We start from the raw sequence: 21,419 nt of genomic DNA on the forward strand, positions 1-21,419 counted from the left end.
CGAGTGTTCTCCTTTTCATTGTATAAAGCGATTTTCCTCTTTACAAAACCCGAGATATTTAAACATGTTCAAGAGTCCTATTTAATGATTCTCTTCGTAAGTTTGTGAACAGAGAGGTATATATGTTATTAAACCTGTTTTCGTTTCACAATAATTTCTAACCCTGTTTCGTTTTCAGCGATTCTAAGCTTTCATTCTTCCCTTAAAGTGTTGAAGGATTTAAGGATTTTAAATACGATTTTTGTGTTATTCTAGTTTTTACAAGTCTCACTTGATATAACATGTTATGCATCTTGTTACAGTTAATCGTCTTTAAATTTTGCCGTTATTTAAAACGTTTTTCACATTCTGCATTTTCTTCTCAGATCTTCACAATGGGAGCTGAGGAAGCCGATGAAATCTCTGAGAAAAGGAAGAAATCCCCGGAAGAGAAGAAATCAAAATCAGGGAAACGAAAATCAACAAAGGATGTTAAGAATAAATCCACTAAAGAAGGCTCAAGTGTGAAGAAAGAGGAAAGAAACGGGGAGGATTTAAAAATTGCCCCCAAAAGGTCTGCAGATGATCGGCGGGGATCAGACTTATCAGTTTCCAGAAGATCTCCACATCGTGTCGGCGGCAGAGATTCGGATCGTAACGGTAAAGATTCACACCGTGGCGGTCGATCTCCACTGCGTAGCGGAAGATCACCTTATCGTGGCGGTGGATTTTCACATCGTGGCGAAAGATCTTCACATCGTGGCGGAAGATCGCCGCCAAGAAAGATGGCTCGTCATTCTCCACCACGATTCAGGTAAGCTGCCTTCCGATATTTATTAGATATTTTTAATTTTGATTTGAAACTTCGGTTCAGTCTGAATTCAAAACTTAAAATAACATTCTAATACAAACTCCTCTGCAAATCCTTCATTATTTGGAACATATTTTTAGAATTTGATAAAGTTTCAAAAACTAATTATTTTTATTTATTGAAAATTTTCAAACGGTTTTCAAAAAATAAAGTTATTGATTTAATTCATATATTTAAAGAGGATCCGGTCGCGGGAGAGGACGGGGACGTTTTTCCCCGCCTGGCCGTCGCAGATCCCCCGGCCGAGGCCACCCAACAGATAGATACAGAGGCTCTCCTCCAAGATTTAGAGGATATTCACCTCCTAGACGTGGTGGGTATAGAGGTAACAATGTTTTTATCAATATATCTTTAAACATAAACAAAATAAAACTAGGGCTAATGTATATTTAATGAAAAATACCCCCTCGTTTTAAAAAAACATTTTCTTGAATGATCATTCCTTCTTTCAAAAATAATTTTTTCCCAAAGTTTCTTAATTGTGGGAATCAATTGATTATTTATTCACAAATTTTTAAAAATTATCCCTGTGGAATTTATAAATCTGCATTCTGCAAGTGTCTAACAACTAAAGTCTAAAATTTAAACTATATTAATATCAGGTCGTGGTGATGGTTTTTCTCGAAGATCACCTCCGGCTCGGAGACCTTCGCCAGTAAAGTATTTTGGACATCCAGGCGACAGACGGGGATCGCCTCCTAGACATAGATATTCGCCAGGGCGAGGAGGATACTCGCCTCCGAGGTCCAGGTATTCGCCTGATCGCCTTCATCCCTCATCAGGACGGTATCCGGCAGCTAGAGGCTCCAGGGAAGATCTTGGATCCAGGGGTCATTCTGATCTTCTCCATAAATCTGACAGGTTGTGTTTTATTTTTGGTTGTAAGTACACTGCGAAATAGAAAGACGACCGAAAGCAATACTTTGTATTTGTTGTTGTTACAAATCAAAAAGCTGTATTAGACACTTAAAAAATCACCAATTTAGTGAAATGAGTCTGTTTACACTGCACAATTGCAGTGTCCCATGCTAATTGGATTGTTTAAATTCATAATTTGAATTTCTAAAGGTCGTCTTCTTATTTCAGAGTTTTTGGGATCACTGCACTGTATCAAAATATTTGGTTAGGTTAATTGACATATCCTGACTTTTCTTGGTGATAATTTACTATTTTCATTTGTGTTTTTTTTTTCCTATTTAAATAACTTTCTACAGAGGAAAGCAATGAAGGAAAATAGCAAAATTCCACACCTTTGTTTAATGAAAAAAAAAGATTTTTTATTCACACTGTCTTGACTCCGTCTCACTAGAAAATCTAGAGATATTTTAGAAATTGTAAGACTGCAGTTTGTGGCAGATTTTATGGAATAAGGTGCTATTTATGGAAGATTTTTTGGACTAAGCTACTATTTGTAGCAGAATTTAGTGGCAAATAAGATAATTAATGTTGTTATGTGGCTTTTTATTATGTACAATGTTCACCCAGAATTGATATCTGAGAATTTTTGCTTTATTTTGACCAAAGAATAAGATTGGCATATCTCTTAAAGCAACCAACCGATAACTATTTATTATTTAGACCAGACCTACGTAAAGAATCCCGGTACACAGATCAGTTTAGGAAAGAACTAGTAGCTGACCGACCCAGCTCCTATGATAGATCTAGGAGACACTCCTCTCCACTCAGAAAACCAGAATCCTTGCCTCGTAGAGGAGTAAATTCGCCCCCTATACAAACTGGTTCGCCTCTAAGGCGAGCTGATTCGCCGTTAAGGAGATCAGACTCGCCGCTGAGGCGGCCAGACAGTCCGCAAATAAGATCTGATTCTCTATCGCGGCGGGATGAGTCTCCGCCACAAAGATTACTGTCTCCTAAACGGGATCCGATTTCTCCACTTCCTCCGCCCAAGTTTATAGATTCCTTTGGTCCTGTTCCTAGAAGTGTAAGGATGGACGTTGAAGCTCGAAACTCGAGGGCGAAGGAAGAACGATTAAAAGATTTATCCTCGAGAACAAAATCGGTAGATACGAGGTAGAAATTTTACTTAATAATTCGTTTAATTATCATAGGCAAAGCCTTTAAGATATTGTTAAAAAAATATACAGGGAGAATCATTCAGAAAACCCTGGAATAGGAAGACGACTTAGAGGCTCAAAGTATGACTATATAATAGTCCAATGAACATGAGTTGAAGCAATTTTGCAGCGTATTTGCTTTGTAACAACATCAAATATAATTAATTATTGATTTAATGTTGTTTTGAAGTTTTTGTGTTTTTATCGTTTTCCGGGTAGAAGAGTTAGCTTGACAGAGGGAAATTCAAGTTTCAGAATTAGAAATCTAATTACGGAAATAGGAATAGAATAAAAAGGTTTTAATTCTGCTTTGTTATTTTTTAATGTGTTCAATGTGCCTCCCCTTAAAAAGAATTTGAATTTGTTCCCCACATATTAAAAAAGAAAGCTAAAACGTTAAAAAAATGAGTTTGGGGTAAATATTTTTTTTTGTGGGGGTGGGTTTTTTACACCTTGTAAAATATTTTTTTTCTCGGGTAACGGGGAACAGTCGTGAAGAAATAAGGCCCCAATCTCGTGGCATCTTTTTTATATTGATAAAGGTTGAGATCAAAGCTAAGGTTAGCATACGGAGAAAACAAAATGTGTTTTTAAAGAATTATTATTTCTTCATTTTTAGGCGGGAACCGGGTTCCCTGAAACCAAAGAAGACCAAGGCAATCAAGAAGGAACCCAAAGAACCAAAGGAACGAACCAAAAAGAAGACGAAAATTGAAACTTTGGAACTGCCTCCTTTATCGTTCCAACAAACTGTTACATCCACCTTGGGAACATTGGAACCTAGTAATACAAGGTTATTAGTATAGTTCCAGTGAACCAATCCAGTATAGTTATTAATTAATTCTTAATAATCTAGTAACAGGCAACTAAGAAAAAAGAATATTGCAAAATAAATCAAGGCTTTAACCCCCCCCCCCCCCTTGTTGTTGATTTCTCCAATATGTTGTGAAATATTTCTGCTGATTAACAGAATTCTTTTCAGGTTTTACGAGGACAGAAAACGTGAACTCTCTCCATCTCCAGTTAGGTATGTTAAATTCCACCTCTTTCCCCTTTTTCTCTCCTTCCCCTTTTTCTGATTCCCCTGGATCAATCCTTTTAAGAAAATATCTCCCAGACTCCATGATATAACAATCCCTTTATTTAGCAGAATATCTCCCAGACTCCAGGATACAACAATCTATTTAGGAAAATATCTCCCCGACTCCAGGATATAACGATCCCTTTATTTAGGAGAATATCTCTCAGACTCCAGGATATAACAATCTATTTAGGAGAATATCTCCCAGACTCCAGGATATAACAATCTATTTAGGAGAATATCTCCCAGACTCCAGGATATATCATTCCCTTTATTTGGGAAAATATCTCCCCGACTCTAGGATATAACAATCCCTTTATTTAGGAAATTATTTTCCCCGGTCCAGGATATAACAATTCCTTTAGTTAGGAAATTATTTTCTTGGCTCCAGGTTATAACAATCCCCTTCTTTAGGAAGATATCTCCCCGATTCCAGGATATAACAATCCCTTTATTTAGGAAAATATCTTTCCTTTGCGCTCCTTAAGGATATAACAATCCCTTTTTTTAGGAAATTATCTCCCTGGCTCCAGGCTCATATCGAGGGATCCTACCGAGCTCCAGTTACTCAAGTCAACAGTGTTTTCAGGTCAGATTAAAGGGATTGTTTCATCTATTTGGCTTCTCATTTCATTCAACTGCCATTATAGATAATTTCTATTTCTCTGCTCTTTCAATAATTTATTTTGTACATTTTATATTATTTGATTATCCGATTACTTGATAGCATGAATTTTTTGACAAATTCTGTGATTTTCTGACCAATTAAATTTTTTCAAATTATATTTTTGTTTCCTTTGAATATCTGATAGTTTAAACATAGTATAGTATTTCTTTTAAATTATCTAATTTAGTGATCGATTGACTGAATTATTTAGTTACATTTATTGATTTATTTGATTACTGGATTGATTAATTAATAATTATATTAAATAATTGATTATTAGATTAATTGGTTAATGATTATTACCTTGATTTATTGATCTACTGATAGAGTAAATAATTGATAGGTCGGTAGACTATTATATTTATTAATGGATTGATTAATTGATTGATTGATTGATTAAAAAACAATAATAGATTTATTTCAAAGAATCAAATTGATTCCCTGATATTGGCTCATGATAAATTGGTTGGAGGATTGATTAATTGATTGATTCTATATTTATCAACTCAGTGATTGATTGACAGGTCGTACTACTATGTGATTGATTGATTGGTATTTTAATCTACTTTGATATTGATTGATTTGCATATTGATCTATATATTGATTAATTGATTGAATTGCAGATCTGGGAGCTTGGGTCCTATAGAGGAAAAGGAACTAAGAAAGATACAGATAGACATAAGACGGAATATTCCGGAACACAAGGTTTTTAAACTCTCAATAATATGTTGTAATGATAATTTTTTTAAACTAGGATGATCACTGATCAATGATCTTCTTAATGTATTACTTCAAACAATAAGGAAATTGATTTTTATCAAATGGTTATCTCAACTCAAATTTCGACTGTTACCTCATCAATTAAATTTTTGATAGTTACCTCAAATTAAGGTTCTAGCGTAGTAAAGTTTATATAAAGAAAGGAAGGATATAGTAAAGTTTATATAAAGAAAGGAAGGATATAGTAAAGTTTATATAAAGAAAGGAAGGATATAAAAAGAATGGAAAGAGGAAGAACTCCCCGGTCCCGACTTTATTAATTTATTCTCAAGTTTTCTTGTTTCGGTGATTAAAAAATAAATAATTTGTTGTAATTAGGTGGACAAGGTTGGAGTTATACAACGAGGACTGGGAAACGGAAAGCTTTATATCCCGCGTGGAAAACAGGTAAGAATAACTATTTATTATTACATCCCAAGTGACCACTTAATTTTTCTATCATCTTTCCATAATAGTAGCACTACCGACTTATAGGCATATATGGTCCCATGTGAGATGTTTTTGACCTAAAATATATCTTTTAAATTTTAGAAAATCCCTCAAGTTCTGGGGCGGACAATTATTTTTCTAGGCTTTCGGTTGAAAAATAGAAAGTTTATTTTAGTTGATTTTTAATTCTCAGTGAAAAAGTAATTAAAGCGTTGAAATCAAATTTGAGTTAGTTCTGATAGCTTATATTTAGGGCGTGCCAGAAAACGTTTGATTTGATTTGATTTGATCTGATTTGGTTTCGGGATTTTTCGTTTGATTTGATATTATTGGTTTGATTTTGATTTTGATTTTGATTTTGATTTTGATTTAACTTTGAGTTTTATTTGATTTTGATTTGATGTAGGAAGGATTGGAGCCCATATTCCTGAACCTGAAGATGAACGAACTAGAACCTGAGAAACCAAGAGAACAGAAAATTAACTTTATCCCAGCTCCACTTGATAAATATGAACAGAAGTTAAAGGTATATTCTTATATCAAAACAAATATGTTTATTTTTTAAATGGTTAGGTTCTACTTTCGTAGGAGGCCTTAGAAGAATATTTTTTTTCTGCGGTTATGAGCGCCGACCCCTTTTCCATTGAATGATGGGGTTTCTTTAATAATAATAATAATCAAAACAAATCATGAAAATGAGAAGTTATCCCAGCTAAGTGATTTTTTATATTGATTTCGTATGTTTTATAGGGTAGAATAGATAAATTCGAAAATGTTGACTCCTGGGTTTCGCAATCTTAAGTTTTTAACCACTTGTTTTCACCTTTATTGTAGAGTGCTTTTCACCCCATTTTCTGGTATTAAATTTAGATTTTGAATGTTGCTATTGTAGCGGCCTTATTTCCTTTTAAATCTTAAAACTAGAAAATTTTGTGAAGTTGTCTTGTCATTTTAGTTACCAGAAAAAAATAGCTAATTTCACGTTTATTGGGCACACATGAATATGTTGAGCTAAACAATATGAAGATATGGCCTTTCTTGTTCCATTTTAAGTAAGATATCAGACAAAGTAAAGCTCATTTTATTGCAGAAGTTTTGCAAATTTGCAGATTTTTATAGACTAAACAATGAACTAGATATCACTGATGGATCATTTGTTTCTAGGAGCTGGAGGCACGCCAGAATATTGGGAGCAGTTGGGAGGAATCAAGTACTTGGGAGCAGGATCAACATCCAGATTTGAGCAGAGACCTGAATAGAGATCGGAGCAGGGAACAGGAACGGGATAGGAGCAGGGAGCAAGAACATGGAAGAATTAGGGAGCAGGAGCCGATCAGGGATCACAGAAGGGATTGGGAGCATAGTTCACAAGTTATGGGCACTGGAGAAGAGGAGAGAGAGAGAAGAATAGAGAATGAAGATGAATGGAGAAGGAGAGAAGAAGGAAGAGGAGGAAGGAGAGATGAGGATTACAAAAGGATGGAAACTGAAAGGGGAAGGAGAGAAGGTGTGAAAGAAAGGAAAGCTGACGAAAGGGGAAGGAGAGATGATGATAGATTTAGGAGAGGTGAGGAAAGAGGTAGGAGAGATGATAAAAGAGTAAGAAGAGATGAGGATAGAGGAAGAAATGAGGATGGACGAAGAAATGAGGATGGACGGGTTCATGAAGATGTAAGAGGACGACGAGATGATAAGAGATATGGCGTTGATGAGAGGGAAGTAGACAGACACAGAGGATCAAGTGGAGATAAGGGAATGGGTGAGAGAAGACCTAGATCAAATCTGGATGAGAAAATGGATAATAGAAGACCAAGGATGAATGAGGATGAGGGAATGGGTGACTGGAATGAGAATGATAAAATCAGGCAGGAGAAGTAAACTTATTAATTAGTCAAGTGTTGAATGGGTTGTTTGTTACTTTAAATTTCATGCACTCTTTACGTTTCATTGATATTCATTATTATCCAGGGAGCGTTGTTGGTTTTTGGTATCGTGTAAAGGACAACCTTTGGTATAATTTTTATGTGAATATAAATTTTCTGTACGAAGTATGAAACTGATTCATTCCTTCACCCCCTCAATATAAAATTAACCACAAAATAGACATTTTTTTTTCTTTTGTTGGAAAGTTCCAGTTTTTTCTTCTGGGGGTTATTTCTGGGGCCTCTGTCTGAGTTTTGCCACTATGTCATTTGACCCTATGTAGGTGAATCTAATTTAATGGTTAAAGATAAATTATATTTGCTTAAAAATAGTAAGATATAGTCAATGTAATTTCAAGTTACCATTCACCCAATTCAGCAAGGTTCCCTTTAAAGTTTAAACAGTTATACTTGTTTGTCCATTTTAGAATTGATGATCTTGCTTAGACAATGAGGGAAATTGTCAGAATTGGTTGCTTTTTCTTCAGTTTATTCAGCAGATATTTTAAAGTGACATAGTATTGGAAGATGTAATTGTAGAAAGTCCTTTAAAGTCTGATTTGGTTTGATTTTGATTAATAATTCTATCTCTGTGTGCTAGTGTTGACAAAGAACTGTTATCTTTCTCTTCATACCCTAGCAGGATACAGGGTATAACACAGGAGAAGCAGCTGCAAACTATAGAGATACAGGATGAAGATATTAGGTCTATAGAGGTACTAGTTGCAGAGAAAATAGCAAAGATGCTGCCTAAGACAGATCTTCAACCAGTTAGGATAAAAGACACAGAGCCCTCAGCAAACATGATGTGTAACACAGATGTCAAACCAGTTAGGATAAAAGACACAGAGTTATCAGCAAACATGATGCATGAGATAGATGTTAAACCAATAAGGAAAAAAGACTCAGAGATATCAGCACACATGATGCAGGATACAGATATTCAAGTAATCAGGATACACAATGAAGAGATACCAGCAAAAATCAACGATGATAAAGATATTCAACCTAGCAGAGTACAATGTGAAGATATATCTGAAACAGATTCAGAAACAGATACTGAAACAGATACTGAACCATACCCAATGCAAGACAAGGATACTCATCTTTTTACTGAACAGGATTTAGATTTAGAATATTTTAATTTCTGGGGAATAAATAATGTTCAGATCACAATAAATGAAGACAATGAAAGGTTAGTAATGAGTTGTATTGTTCCTTCAGCTTCTGAGAATGCAGCAAACATTTCATTTTTAAAACAGTCGGAATCAGTTCATGAATCTGAATCTGGAATTATTTGTGAATCTGGGGCTGTAACATATCCAGGAACTGAATTGAACTACAAAGATGCATTTAATAATAAGGATGGTTTTCCAAAAGCTGACTTTGAAAACAGAGAGGTATCTCAAACCGGATATTTCAGAGGTTCAAGTGAAGTGAAGGAACCTGGAGTTAAAACAGAACCCATTGTGACAGAACCCACATCTGTAATAGAACATGTGGCAATGACAGACCCAGGTCCTACAGCTATAACAGATCCTGTAATTGTTATAGAACCTATAACCATAAAAGAACCATTGGTTGCAATAAATCCCATCTCTGTAACCAAACCTCTAGCTGTGACAAAACCCATTTCTATGATAGAACCCATGACTGTGATAAAACCAGTGATCGAGATCGAACCAACAGCTGTAATAGAACCCGTTGATGTGATAAAGCCCACAGCTGTAATAGAACCCATTGCTGTGATGAAGCCCACAGCTGTAATAGAACCTGTGGCTCTACTATCCCTCGTGGATATGATTGAAACCGCACCTGTGATAAAACCCAGTCCTCAAAACAAAATATTTATTTTAGAACCTAGGACTATTCCTAAACCCAAGGCTTTAGTTCAATCTCAAAGTGTAATCAATTCTAGAAATTTGAGTCTAGCAAAAACTATTATGGAGCCAGAAATTCCAATTCCACTCAGTGATTCACTTAAAACTAGTTCTACTGTTAATCTTGATGGCTTTAATGATTGCATAGCGGATAATAAATCTGTTGGTGAAGATGAACGAAAATCACAAAATGAACCCTATGAACCTAAAGCTAGTGCTGTTACTGAGTCCAAAGCTGTGATTGATCCTAAAGTAGTTAATGGAACCAGCAATGAGATTGAAGTTAACATTTCTAGAGACGCCAAAGCTTTAGATAACCCTAACTTTCTTATTGAATCTAACACTATAAATGAAGTTAATTCACTTAATGATAATAGAACTGTGATTAAACATAACACTGTTTCAGATCCTGAAGTCTTTTCTGATCTCAAACCGGAATATAATACAATTCAGATTAAAGATCATGATGTTACAATCCACCCTTGTCTTCAATCTGAAACTGAAAATGTATCGAAACAAGAACTTGAACCCTCTGTATCTGCTGGCTACATAAATGAACCTGTGCTGTTATCTGATCCCACACTTGAAACTAATATTTTATCTCTATCAAAAAAGGAAATAATAAACGATTCTCAAGTTGAGTGTGTTACTTCCAGAATTGAGCTCTTTTGTAAAGGTGAAATAAGAACTTTTTCCCAAACCAAATTGCTTAACCCCTTGCATAACTTATCTGCCACTGCCAATGTTGTGGATTCAAAGTTTAATGATTCAATGACTAATAAATCGCCAAGCAAAATTTCACCCGAAGAACCTATTGAGGAAGAAATCCTGGTTTCCAAACATAAAGGTAAAGAAAATATTACACCTGCTACTGCAAAAGATACAAATTCAGATACTGAGTCTGAAACAGATTCAGATATTGACTCCGAAACAGAGATGGATAATGTTGAATCAATTATACCAGTTAAATGCACAAGTCTTCTGAGGACAGCTAATACAGTTGCTTTATCAAAACCAGTCAAAGACGTAGAACCTGTTTGCATTGATCTTACTGATGATGCAATTGAGTGTGAAGAGTATAGACGAGGAAATTGTAGAAGAAGTTACTGCAAGTTTTTGCATAAACCAACAAGAACAAGCAGAATAATTCCAAGGCCTTCAATGTCCACTGGGTTTAGAAAGAAAAAAAAGGCGATTGATGATGATGTAATTCTAATCCTGCCTTAGTAACAAATCAACTCACAGTGCATGAAAACTAGTTTTAATTCATTTAAAAATAATTCAGAGACAGATAAAATAAACATCCAAAGAAAGAACTAGATTAGTTTCAGGGCATTCCCTGAAGAATTCTCAACTCTTATCAGTAAAGGTAGTTCAACAAGAAAAACTTGCACAAATCTTTTTGAAAATCAGTTTTAGAAGGATTAAAGATATTTTATCAAGAACAACTGATCACAGCAAAGAAAAACTTATGGAGCTCACCATCAGAAACAGCCAGATAGTAAATACAATCATAACATAATAACTTTCTTCAGAAGACGCCTGGAATATTTCTAACATCAAGAGTTTGTCAAATAACAAAACATTTATCTTGAAATGAAGGTCCAATGCTAGTATTCGGTATTTTGACAAGTGTTTCAGTTATCATCCGGATTGATTTGTCTAGAAACCTAAATTCTTGGCCAGTTCATTATAGGTTGAACCTCACTGCGCGGACCATTTGTTTGGTTTGAAAACATGGCTGTCAAGTGTCAACTATGTCAATCTGTTGAATCTGGAAACCTGAACTAGATAGAAAAGTTTAAATTGCATATGAGATCAGAAAAGATTATTGTTAGGTACCCATCAGCCAAGTTCAGGTGGGATTAAAAAAAAAGATAATTTCTTTTAAAGCCTATGACTATGTTTTTTAGTTTGCTGTAGAATTTTATATCAACTTCCAACCAGGAGCTTTTTAAGTAGACCTGGAGAATAGACTGGTTATTTTTGGACAGATTAAGAAGAATTTCAATCTTAACCAAATGTGTTCAGGAGGTCTGAAGAACCAAGGGGTAGAAGGTCCCCAGCTGTCTTTCTTAGCCAAGAGTTCCCTCAGGATGTTCTCTTCAAACCAGAGAAGGGAGGGATACTTATGATACTACACTTTTTTGTGTCAATTCTAGATGTACTCATCTGAGGAAATCTTTTTAGTTCTTTTGTAAAGTCTCTTCAAGTTTGAGTATGGATATTTGGCGTCCCTAAACGTCTGATATGATGTTTTTCTTCCAAGGTTTAAAAAAATGTCAAATTTCTTAGATCCCATATTCTAGATTTCATAACATTCCATTACTATTACTTATGAACCCTTGCTCCTTTCTTGATTTAATTAGTTAAAGGAAAGAATAAAATCTTGGAAGAAGGACTTACCAAAAAATCTGATTTGATTTTACTTTTCTTTCTATCAATGGATTCCCTTAAATCAGGAGGTTCTGTACCGCGAGGAAGGTGGTCGTAGTATCAAGGAGCGACTAGGAGGTAAGGTCTCAACCTCTCCATCTGTTAATGACGAGACCTCAAGACAAGCACCAGAAGTGACCCGACTTCCGGTTGATTTAACCCGACTCCCGGCTTTAGAGAGACTAGGGGACAAGAGAGGAGGTAAGACGTTTGTCTGTTTCTGATCATTGTGCTTGGTTATTTAAAATAGAAGGCGTACTGTTCAGTGTTCATACAATTTATTTTAATTCTGTTTATTATTCTTGAACTAATGTTAATGACTTAATAATAATAATAATAATGTTACAATATGGTGATTTGAGCCGGGTGCATGGAATTAAGTGTTCTTTGGATTTTGGGCAGGATTGATTGATTGAAGCTGAAGTAATGAAGGGTTAAGGAAACCTGTTCAAGTATTGAATTATATTGAATTATCACTTCCATTACTTCTAAATTGAGTTTCACGACGGGAATACTTTGATGGAAATTTTATATTAACTCAGCTCTATCTTTCTCAGCAATATGGTCCTTTTATCAATGAGGAGATCAACTAGCATGATTTCTAGTAACTTTCTACAATAAAATGTTTTTACGAGAGGGCTTGAAAGGTTATGATAATGAGGATATAGTTATGGAAACGATGATAATGATGCTTATAATGATAATGACGAAAATAATGATAATTATGATAATGATGATAATGACGATAATGATGATAATGACGATAATGACGATAGTGATGATAGTGATGATAATGATGATAATGATGACAATGATGACAAAGATTATTGTTTTTAATCTTTGTGACAGAAACAATCTCAAGAACTGACGAGGGTCAACTCAGACCGAAATATATTTTCAATAAATGTTGAACTAACATCTACTTTTTTACTATACAGAGGTTTGGTCCATCACCATCACCGAATTTGATGATTATGATGTTAATTATGTCAATGATGATATTGATGACAATGATGACAATGATGACAAATGATGACAATGATTATGATGTTATGATTATAATAGTGATAACGATGATAAGGATGCTAATATGCTAATGATGATAATGATGACATTGATGATGATTATAACGATGATAAGGATGATAATGATTATAATGATAATAATTAGCGCACTAATTTCAGCATTTAACAAAAAATTGGATTAAAGAATGAATATGTAAATGTATTATGAATATCTAGGTAAAGGTGTGAATAAATGGATTAAAGAATGAATATATAAATTTATTATGAATGTCTAGGAAAAGGTATGATTAAATGGATTAAAGAATGAATATATAAATGTATTATGCATATCTAGGTAAAGGATATGCTTTCTTCCTGCCTACCCCCCTAAATCCTCAACATCTCCCTCTCATATTTTAATCCCCCTGTCCCACGGGCTATACGACTAGAAATTACTTTCACTTGGATTCTACCTTTTTAATTTGATTTAATTTGATAATTAAGAATCCGTTTTCATTTTATTGCTGTTATCCTCTTTTTGTGTTCTTCTTCATATTAAAGGAAATAAAATCATCTTTTTTTTTGTGATTTAGTTTAAAATTGGAATAACCAATCTTTCTTCCGTTAGAAGAATTGAAACTAATAAAGTTTTATTTGATCTAATCGATTAAATAAAGGGTTAATTTTTAATTCCTATTGCTAGAATTGATTTTTTACGTTTTTTCTCTTCCTGGTGTTATAATTCAGGAGAATAAAGCGATTCTATTAATTTGTAAATTAATTGGTTTTATTGCAGGGGTTTTCTACCAAGAAGATTTTTTTCGGAGACCATGATGATAGGTGAGCAAAGAGCAATTTTAAATTAATTAGCATATCAACTACTTAGAGTTTTGCTAGCACAGGGTTCTGAATTTTACAGCACAGTCTGAACTCAACACAGCGCACACCAGAATTTGCAGCTGAATAGTGAATACAATAGGATTTCGATAAGTTTACACACTCACATCTCTTACTCAGCAAATACGCTTATGTTTTAAGATTACCGTTGTAAATTAGGCATTGCCATCTTTACATGGAGCTGGGCCGCTTGAAAATACGCTTACAATCCCTTTAAATGATCACGTACTCCGTTTTTTGAAACCCCGAATTGTCCCTTAAATAAAATGAAAATCCTAAACCCGATAGTTTCTGACAGAAATCAGATAAAAGCGGGAAGATAGATATTGTTGGACATAAGATAGATATAAACCGGGGAGGGGAGGGGTGGTGGTATAAGCCTTCGCGTGTTCTTGTAACAATCTCGGTTAATATCTTTAGAATGAGTTTAGAAAGAGTTAGATTTACTAATAATTTTATTTATAAGAGGCACATCTTAAGAACTAAAAATTAGTATTTTTGAAGATTTATATACGTTTACTGCTTTCCGCATTTCTTTTCTGTGTAAGACAATATTTATTTGCTTCACTCCATTATTTTCAGGGGACTTGAGCGAGTAGGGCGTGGAGGAGGACGGGGTGGGGCCCGAGGTGGCCGAGGGGGAGCAGGAGGAAGGTTTAAGAGCGGATCCCCGGGAGGGACTTGGGAGCACGATCTGTACTCGGAGGAGCTGAATGAGGAGCCAACCAGCACCACAGCTTAATCTAAACCCTATAATTTACTGAAAATTTAAAACCACAGATGATGAGATTTCAAGAGGAACTTAATTTTTTTCTTTATAATTGCTGTAAACTGTATTTGAAATATTACGTTGTTTAGGAATTCCCTTTTGAGTTAGGGACAGTATTTCTTGTTAGTATTGTAATGTATAATCTGAAAGCAACAATTAATACAAAAACTTTCTAAATCGCAGAGAGCATTCATAAAAAGAAACTTTGAACATGAAATAAAACCTTATCTTTTGTTTTAAAATACTATTAGGCTATTTAAAAGGGGTTTTCTAGGCATATATTTTCTGAACAAGATTATTAACAATGATATAGCTTCGGTTTTCAGCAGAAAGAGAGCCAATAAGTTTCATCCTCTGTGAGTTAAAATTATTTGTGCGATTTACTTAATCATGTCTGGAGCTTTTTGTTTGAGAAAATGTTTTAATTGACGGCTCTAATTCTAGCTGTAACTCTTTTTTAACAGAAAATGGGAATCAAGGAGAGAAAGGATTTAGTTCTCGAGATTGAAGAAGGGTCGAAGTGGAAGTAAACTTTCCACATTATTGGTTTTCCTGTGGAATGTTAATTCTCTAAAAATCATGAGAGTACAGTTTTATATTCCGGAGAATAATCTTATGTTAAGTTTTCAAACTAAATCGGAGAATTGTTCCCAGCATTCTTACTTAAGATTCAGTCTCTCTGGTAAAAGGTGTGACTCTGATCGGTTCGGAGTATAATTTAAACTATCGGTTATTTTCAGTTTTTGCAATCTGGCAATTGTTGTGAACTATCACATTTTCACTTTTTCTGTACACGGTTTTTATGTATTTTTGGTTTGTTATTTTTCAGTCGGATCGTATTAATATGTATGTTTGAACTTGAAGTTCACGTTTACTAACAAAAATATAAATTATTAACTAGGGTCAGAGTTTATTTTATCCCTTAGGTAAATTTACAATGATCCAACTTGTTTTCTTGTAATTTTATTAATATGTGCCTATATCAATGGAAAACATGTGTTATTATTTTCAATCGCCATTGATATATTTTGTGATTTTTTCAGATGCAACTAGTCAGGGGGGACACTAAGGATGACTCCTACTCAAAACAGAAGAAGCTTTTCAGCTTGGGATCTTTGTAATCAGGTGGAGTACTTTGTTGTGAGGGGAGTACAAAATGTACTAAAATAAAAAAGTTTAAAAGTACAAAATTACAAAATCTTCAGAGAAAATTTCAAGAATTGTAAAAAAGCACATAAAAAGCACAATAAGTACAAAAGGGTAAAAAAAGTGGAAAGGGGTTTCAACAACGTTCTTGAGTGTAAGTGAAAAACTGAAGTAAAGAAGCAACAATTATCTCAGTTTTGTTTAACTAACATACATTTAATGAAATATAATTTAAAGGAGGAGCAAGGGAACCTTAAAAAAATGTCCTCTCTTGGAATTATTCCGCCCAGTAGGTAAATACACACAAATTAATAAATATATAAAGAACACCCTTGAAAGGAACTTCATCAAGCATAGTTTCATGTGACCCTCCATGTAGAGATGTCAATACCCCATTGCACAACGACGATACCCTGAAAAGCTTAGTTTTTTTTTTCCGAAAATTCAATACTATTAAGCAAGAAATATTTTGTATTTTTCATGATCTGAGAGTTACTTTTGAAAACATTTATTTCTGTTTCGAGGATTTTTGATAATGAAGACGACATTTTCTATTTTCCAGGAATGTTCGAAAATCCAGCGCCAGCGGAAATTATTTTTAAAAAAAATCAAAAATATTATGAAATATTAACTATATACGAATGCGTCGAAAAATAATAGATGACTAATGACTATTGTTTGTAATATCTGAATGATTTGTTTGGAATTAAATTGATTTGTTTACATCCAAGTTGAATGTTGCATCTTTCCGAATTTGTATTGACGCTGCGTTCTTCGGTGTGAGTCGTTTTTAACAATTTTCTCCTTATAGACGCAACAGATAGAAGTAAGAATAGTAGCGATTAAAATCGCTTATTTTTCGCCGAACACTCCCTTTCAAGGGTACCGTTGTGAATCGGGTATTGCCATCTTTGCAAGGAAGGTCACATGAAATTACTATTACAATCCCTTAAAAGCTTTTATTAATTTTTATGAACAAATTGATTCATTTAAATTTTCATTTAATTTAGTTTGTTTACAATAAAACTCGATTTAAGTTGTGTTATTACGTCACAGATAATATAGACAAATTTTTTCCCCTAGAACTTGAGTTCTACAATTCATGGTCTGAAAAGCTCTTCTTACAAAAACTGGGTTTCTGTTAATTAAAGACGAAATTTTACTTGTTACAATTTAAAATAAAAATGGGATTTATATTAAATTAAAAAATGAACCTTTCCTTTAACTTGTAGAGCTTCGTAGTCTAATATTACTGAGGAGTAATGTTTAGGATTTTCTGTGAGTCGAATACAGAGGAACTGACAGGACTCCAGGAGAATATTGAGCTTAGGAAATATAATTCTCTACCCCCTTGTTATAAACACAGGTATATCCTTTTTTCTCAAGTATTTCAACTCATAATAAGTAATTAGTTCAACTCAAATTAAATAGTTAGTTCAACTCAAATTAAATAGATAGTTCAACTCAAATTAAATAGATAGTTCAACTCAAATTAAATAGATAGTTCAACTCAAATTAAATAGATAGTTCAACTCAAATAAAATAGTTAGTTAGGTTAGGAACAAATCTACCTGGAAGTTACTATATTAATATCAAATTAAATTAATAAGTAGCTCAGCTAAACTCAATTAAGTAGCTGAACTCGAAATAAGTTGTAGACAAATAAGTAGTTGAACTCAAATCTATTTTAAAGGAAATTGTGAAACAATTTTTTTAAAACCAGTTTGGCCTGAACGTTTTTTTAATCATGAAGGTTTTTTGGCTTTTAGTTATGTCACAAAAATCAACTATTTTAACCTACGTACTTGATGATATCACCAAACTGAAAAGTATATGCAAATCGAATAAAAACAAACATTTAGAAAATTGATTTTTTATATATTTTAAATTGTGGATCCTAACAAAAGTGCCTGTTAAAAAGTAGATGATTTAGGATGCTTTTATCTGCTGTAACTCATCCTGAAAAGAAATGTTTCATAAAATATAATCATTATGTCGATCCCTGTGGATCACTTTTAATATTGTAGAATTCTGTATCTCTCCATAATAATTTGAAGAGCAATCTGCATAATATTATTAGTTTATCTCAACTCACCAGAATATTGTATTTTGTCATGTTCTGAAATTATGTCATTTAACATTTGGGATGTCAGAATTCTTTCCCGATATTGAACTTTCCTAAGCAAGATACATCTGCTACTTTACAGGGAAGTTTAGGGAATTTTTCTTTATCCAAAGGTTCCCAAGGCCAATTTTGCCTACACAATATTATTTATTTCTGTGATATGAATGTGTGTGACGCTGATGTGCGTCCCAATCGTACGTTCTCAATAGTAGTGTGTATCTAATAGTGATGTGTTCTCTATGACGTTGCACTGCGTCCTGTGTGTGTGTCCTTGCTATTAACTTAATATTGCATCCTAATTAGGGCATTTTCTTGCAATACTTTCAAAGAATGTTGATTATTTTTTCCGAGGGCAAAAAGTCTAGCTTCCTTATTTATGTTAGGGAATAATTAAAGTGAATAAAATTTTCATGTTTATTGGAGTTTACATACTACAATTCTAAATGACTATGCGGTGAAAAATGTAACTTGAACTTAATCTAATCCTTACCAGGAAATACTAACTGAAAATAATTTCTAAAACAACTCTGTTCTGAAAAATCCTCTGCCATTAAATCTCAAAATGTTGCACTTAAAAAACTCAAATCCAAGATTATTTTTTTTTTCAATGAAAAAATTAGCAATACTGAATTTAAAAAGATCTGTCTTCTTTTATCCAAAACACTCGTCTCATTGTAAAATATTCTATTAGAGTTCTTGAAAAACATGTTCTGGGAAGTTGGAACCACAAGATAATAAAGGAAAATAATTCCAACATTAAATGTAAAACCTCGGGGGGGAAAATTTTTCCTGGAATTTTTCTCGCAAACTTAGTCTCGACAGAGATTCTGTAATAGTCAGAATGCTTTTTTACAACTTACTATTGTAATCTTAGTCTCGACAGAGATACTGTAATAGTAAGAATGCTTTTTTACAATTTACTATTGTAATCTTAGTCTCGACAGAGATACTGTAATAGTAAGAATGCTTTTTTACAACTTACTATTGTAATCTTAGTCTCGACAGAGATACTGTAATAGTAAGAATGCTTTTTTACAACTTTCAATTGTAATCTTAGTCTCGACAGAGATACTGTAATAGTAAGAATGCTTTTTTACAACTTTCAATTGTAATCTTAGTCTCACAATGAAATGGCTATATAGTTACTGTTACATTATGGCATAATTAAAAAATACTAATATATGTACGCAGTACAGTGAACACTACTGTACACGTCGAAACAAACAAAGTAATCAAGGACTTCTCATGAAGTTCAAAGTCATGAATGACATGAAGGACAAACTCATTAAGTACTAACTCATGTAGGACAAACTTATGAAGGACATGAAGTACAAACTTATGAAAGACATAAAGTACAAACTTATGAAGGACATGAAGCATAAACTCATGAAGGACTTACTCATTCATGTTGTACAAACTTATGAAAGCAGAAAGACATGAAGTACAAACTCATTAAGAACTTACTTTATGAAGGACAAACTCATGAAATATCAACTCATAAAAGGCAAACTCAAAGGACAAACTCAGAAAGGACAAACTCAGCAAGGACAAACTCAGAAAGGACAAACTCATGAAGAACAAATTCATGAAGGACCAAACTCTTTTAAAGGATACACTCCTGAAAGACAAACTATTGAAGGACAAGCGTCTGAAAGGACAAGCTTATGATGGACAAACAATGAAGGAAAATCTTTTTTATAGTTCTGTTGTTAATTCAGAAAGCGAGCTTGTTTGACTTTGAAGGATCCCCATCCGAAAGAGAGCGGAAGGAAGAAATTGGTGAGTACTCTCTTTGTATTGTGAACCCATCAAAATGAAGCAATTTTATTCTCTTAGAAAGTTAATCAACGTTTTTCAATCCTACACAAAAGAATGCCACAAATTATTATTTACAGGTTGACCCTGATGAGTTCCAGAGTAGACTAAGTGTACTCAAGGATTGGATGAATGAATTCTCTGATGTACAAAAACTAGCCCTTTTACAAGGTATAACTGTATCTCAGATGGAATTTAAAGAATTTGAGCCGCGGTTTAAATCTGCCAAAACCCGGTTTAAATTAAGCGCCGGCTTAAATCTTGAAACATTTGATACAATTTTAAGTGGAACCAACCATATTTAAGCCGCGGCTTAAATTTAAACCGCCACTCAAATTCTTTAAATTCGGCCACTGGTCTATTTTTTTCTGTTCCGCTACCCTCAGCTTCATTTAAAACGTAGGACTCGGCCACTTCTTTTTAAACTTAAAACAAAATTTCAGTGATTTCACCTTTTATCCCGAAATTTGACATCTTAAATTTTCAAGTTCAATCTGTGTGGAAAAAACAAAAGCTATTGACGACCAAAGTTTTATTCTTTTTTATGATTCATAACATTTTGAAAAATAAATATTTATGTTGCGTGTTTTTTTTTATTATCTTCCTATTCTTTACATGTAGTAATTTGAAACCTTAAAAGATATTATCTGAATACGAGTTGATTTCAGTTAATGGGATTGGGAGTATAAACGTTCGAACTTTTTATCTATCGAACAACATCTTGAACATTTTCAAAATAATATTCTTTTATCATTTTTTTGAACTAAGAAGTCTGGAAAAAATGCTGACTATTGGTTTTACAAGATCTATTTCAGAAAGTTTATATTTCTTTTCAAGTTTTTCCATTAAGCAATTCTATAAATGCAATACTTTTATTTTATTCGAATCATTGATAAAAATGAATTTTTAAAATTTGGTTGTCTATTTTTGAGCCTTTAAGATTAGTTAAAGTCAAAATTGGATAGACTCACAATTAATTGACAGTTAATCAGACGACTTTACACATATATTTCCTAACAATTTTAAGTGCTCAAAAAGGCAGACCACATTTTGGAAATAGGTCTTTTTATGATTATAGTTGTATCAATCATATTTGTAAAATTAGATTGTAAAATTGTCTGATTAATTGTTAATCAATTCCGGCTCTTTCTAATTAGAATCTATAAGACGAAATAGAAAGACGACTGTATGGCTCATGTGAGGAATTTAAATAGTCTTAAGGCATAAAATACAGCAATTGTGCAGTTGACACAGAACCTCTGCCCACGCTACTTGTTCGTTTTCATGCAACTGTTAAAACTAAGTATTTTTGTCTAAACAGAAACACATATCGTCTACCTTTACCACAGTTCAATACGGCAGAAAATATCTTATACACTCACACGTTAGATTATAATTTTACTAATTTATCTAAATCTCATGTTTATAGGAGAACCCTGTAGTGTATAGTGGGCATATATTAAGCAAGCAATGATAAAGTTAAATGCATGCTTGAGAAAAGAACAACAACCATTTGCATAATTCATTTCAACAGTTAACCCC

The 21,419-nt window shown here is 33.5% G+C and overlaps 2 protein-coding genes across 2 annotated transcripts in view; both read left to right on the forward strand.

Annotated features, from left to right (window-relative positions):
- Positions 1-23: 23 nt before the first annotated feature.
- Positions 24-11,805, forward strand: LOC111695896 (uncharacterized). Its single transcript, XM_023465362.1, has 14 exons — positions 24-116; positions 366-793; positions 1,030-1,175; positions 1,453-1,711; positions 2,429-2,881; positions 3,545-3,718; positions 3,908-3,952; positions 4,518-4,595; positions 5,298-5,379; positions 5,773-5,841; positions 6,290-6,409; positions 7,048-7,748; positions 8,407-11,544; positions 11,717-11,805. The coding sequence occupies exons 2-13, from the start codon at positions 375-377 to the stop codon at positions 10,910-10,912; spliced, it is 5,052 nt and encodes a 1,683-aa protein (XP_023321130.1). The 5' UTR covers positions 24-116; positions 366-374; the 3' UTR covers positions 10,913-11,544; positions 11,717-11,805.
- A 2,114-nt stretch (positions 11,806-13,919) lies between these two features.
- LOC111695892 (F-box/WD repeat-containing protein 7) overlaps positions 13,920-21,419 on the forward strand; it is a 32,879-nt gene continuing 25,379 nt past the window's right edge. The window contains exons 1-6 of the mRNA XM_023465359.1: positions 13,920-13,965; positions 14,605-15,916; positions 16,175-16,230; positions 17,208-17,303; positions 19,781-19,841; positions 19,958-20,048. Coding sequence (XP_023321127.1) covers positions 15,863-15,916; positions 16,175-16,230; positions 17,208-17,303; positions 19,781-19,841; positions 19,958-20,048 — 358 coding nt within the window. The 5' untranslated portion in view covers positions 13,920-13,965; positions 14,605-15,862. The remainder of the gene's footprint in view (positions 13,966-14,604; positions 15,917-16,174; positions 16,231-17,207; positions 17,304-19,780; positions 19,842-19,957; positions 20,049-21,419) is intronic.

The sequence above is a fragment of the Eurytemora carolleeae genome, unplaced genomic scaffold, assembly GCF_000591075.1.
Source record: "Eurytemora carolleeae unplaced genomic scaffold, Eaff_2.0 scaffold142, whole genome shotgun sequence".
NCBI classification, from domain to species: Eukaryota; Metazoa; Arthropoda; class Copepoda; order Calanoida; family Temoridae; genus Eurytemora; species Eurytemora carolleeae.

Bases quoted from the DNA above. Each gene is read 5' to 3' on its own strand.
- LOC111695896 (XM_023465362.1), top strand. From the start codon at position 375: ATGGGAGCTGAGGAAGCCGATGAAATCTCTGAGAAAAGGAAGAAATCC. The intron at 1,176-1,452 runs GTAACAATGTTT...TATTAATATCAG, and splicing joins TAGACGTGGTGGGTATAGAG to GTCGTGGTGATGGTTTTTCT. The intron at 7,749-8,406 runs GCAGGAGAAGTA...TCTGTGTGCTAG, and splicing joins AATGAGAATGATAAAATCAG to TGTTGACAAAGAACTGTTAT.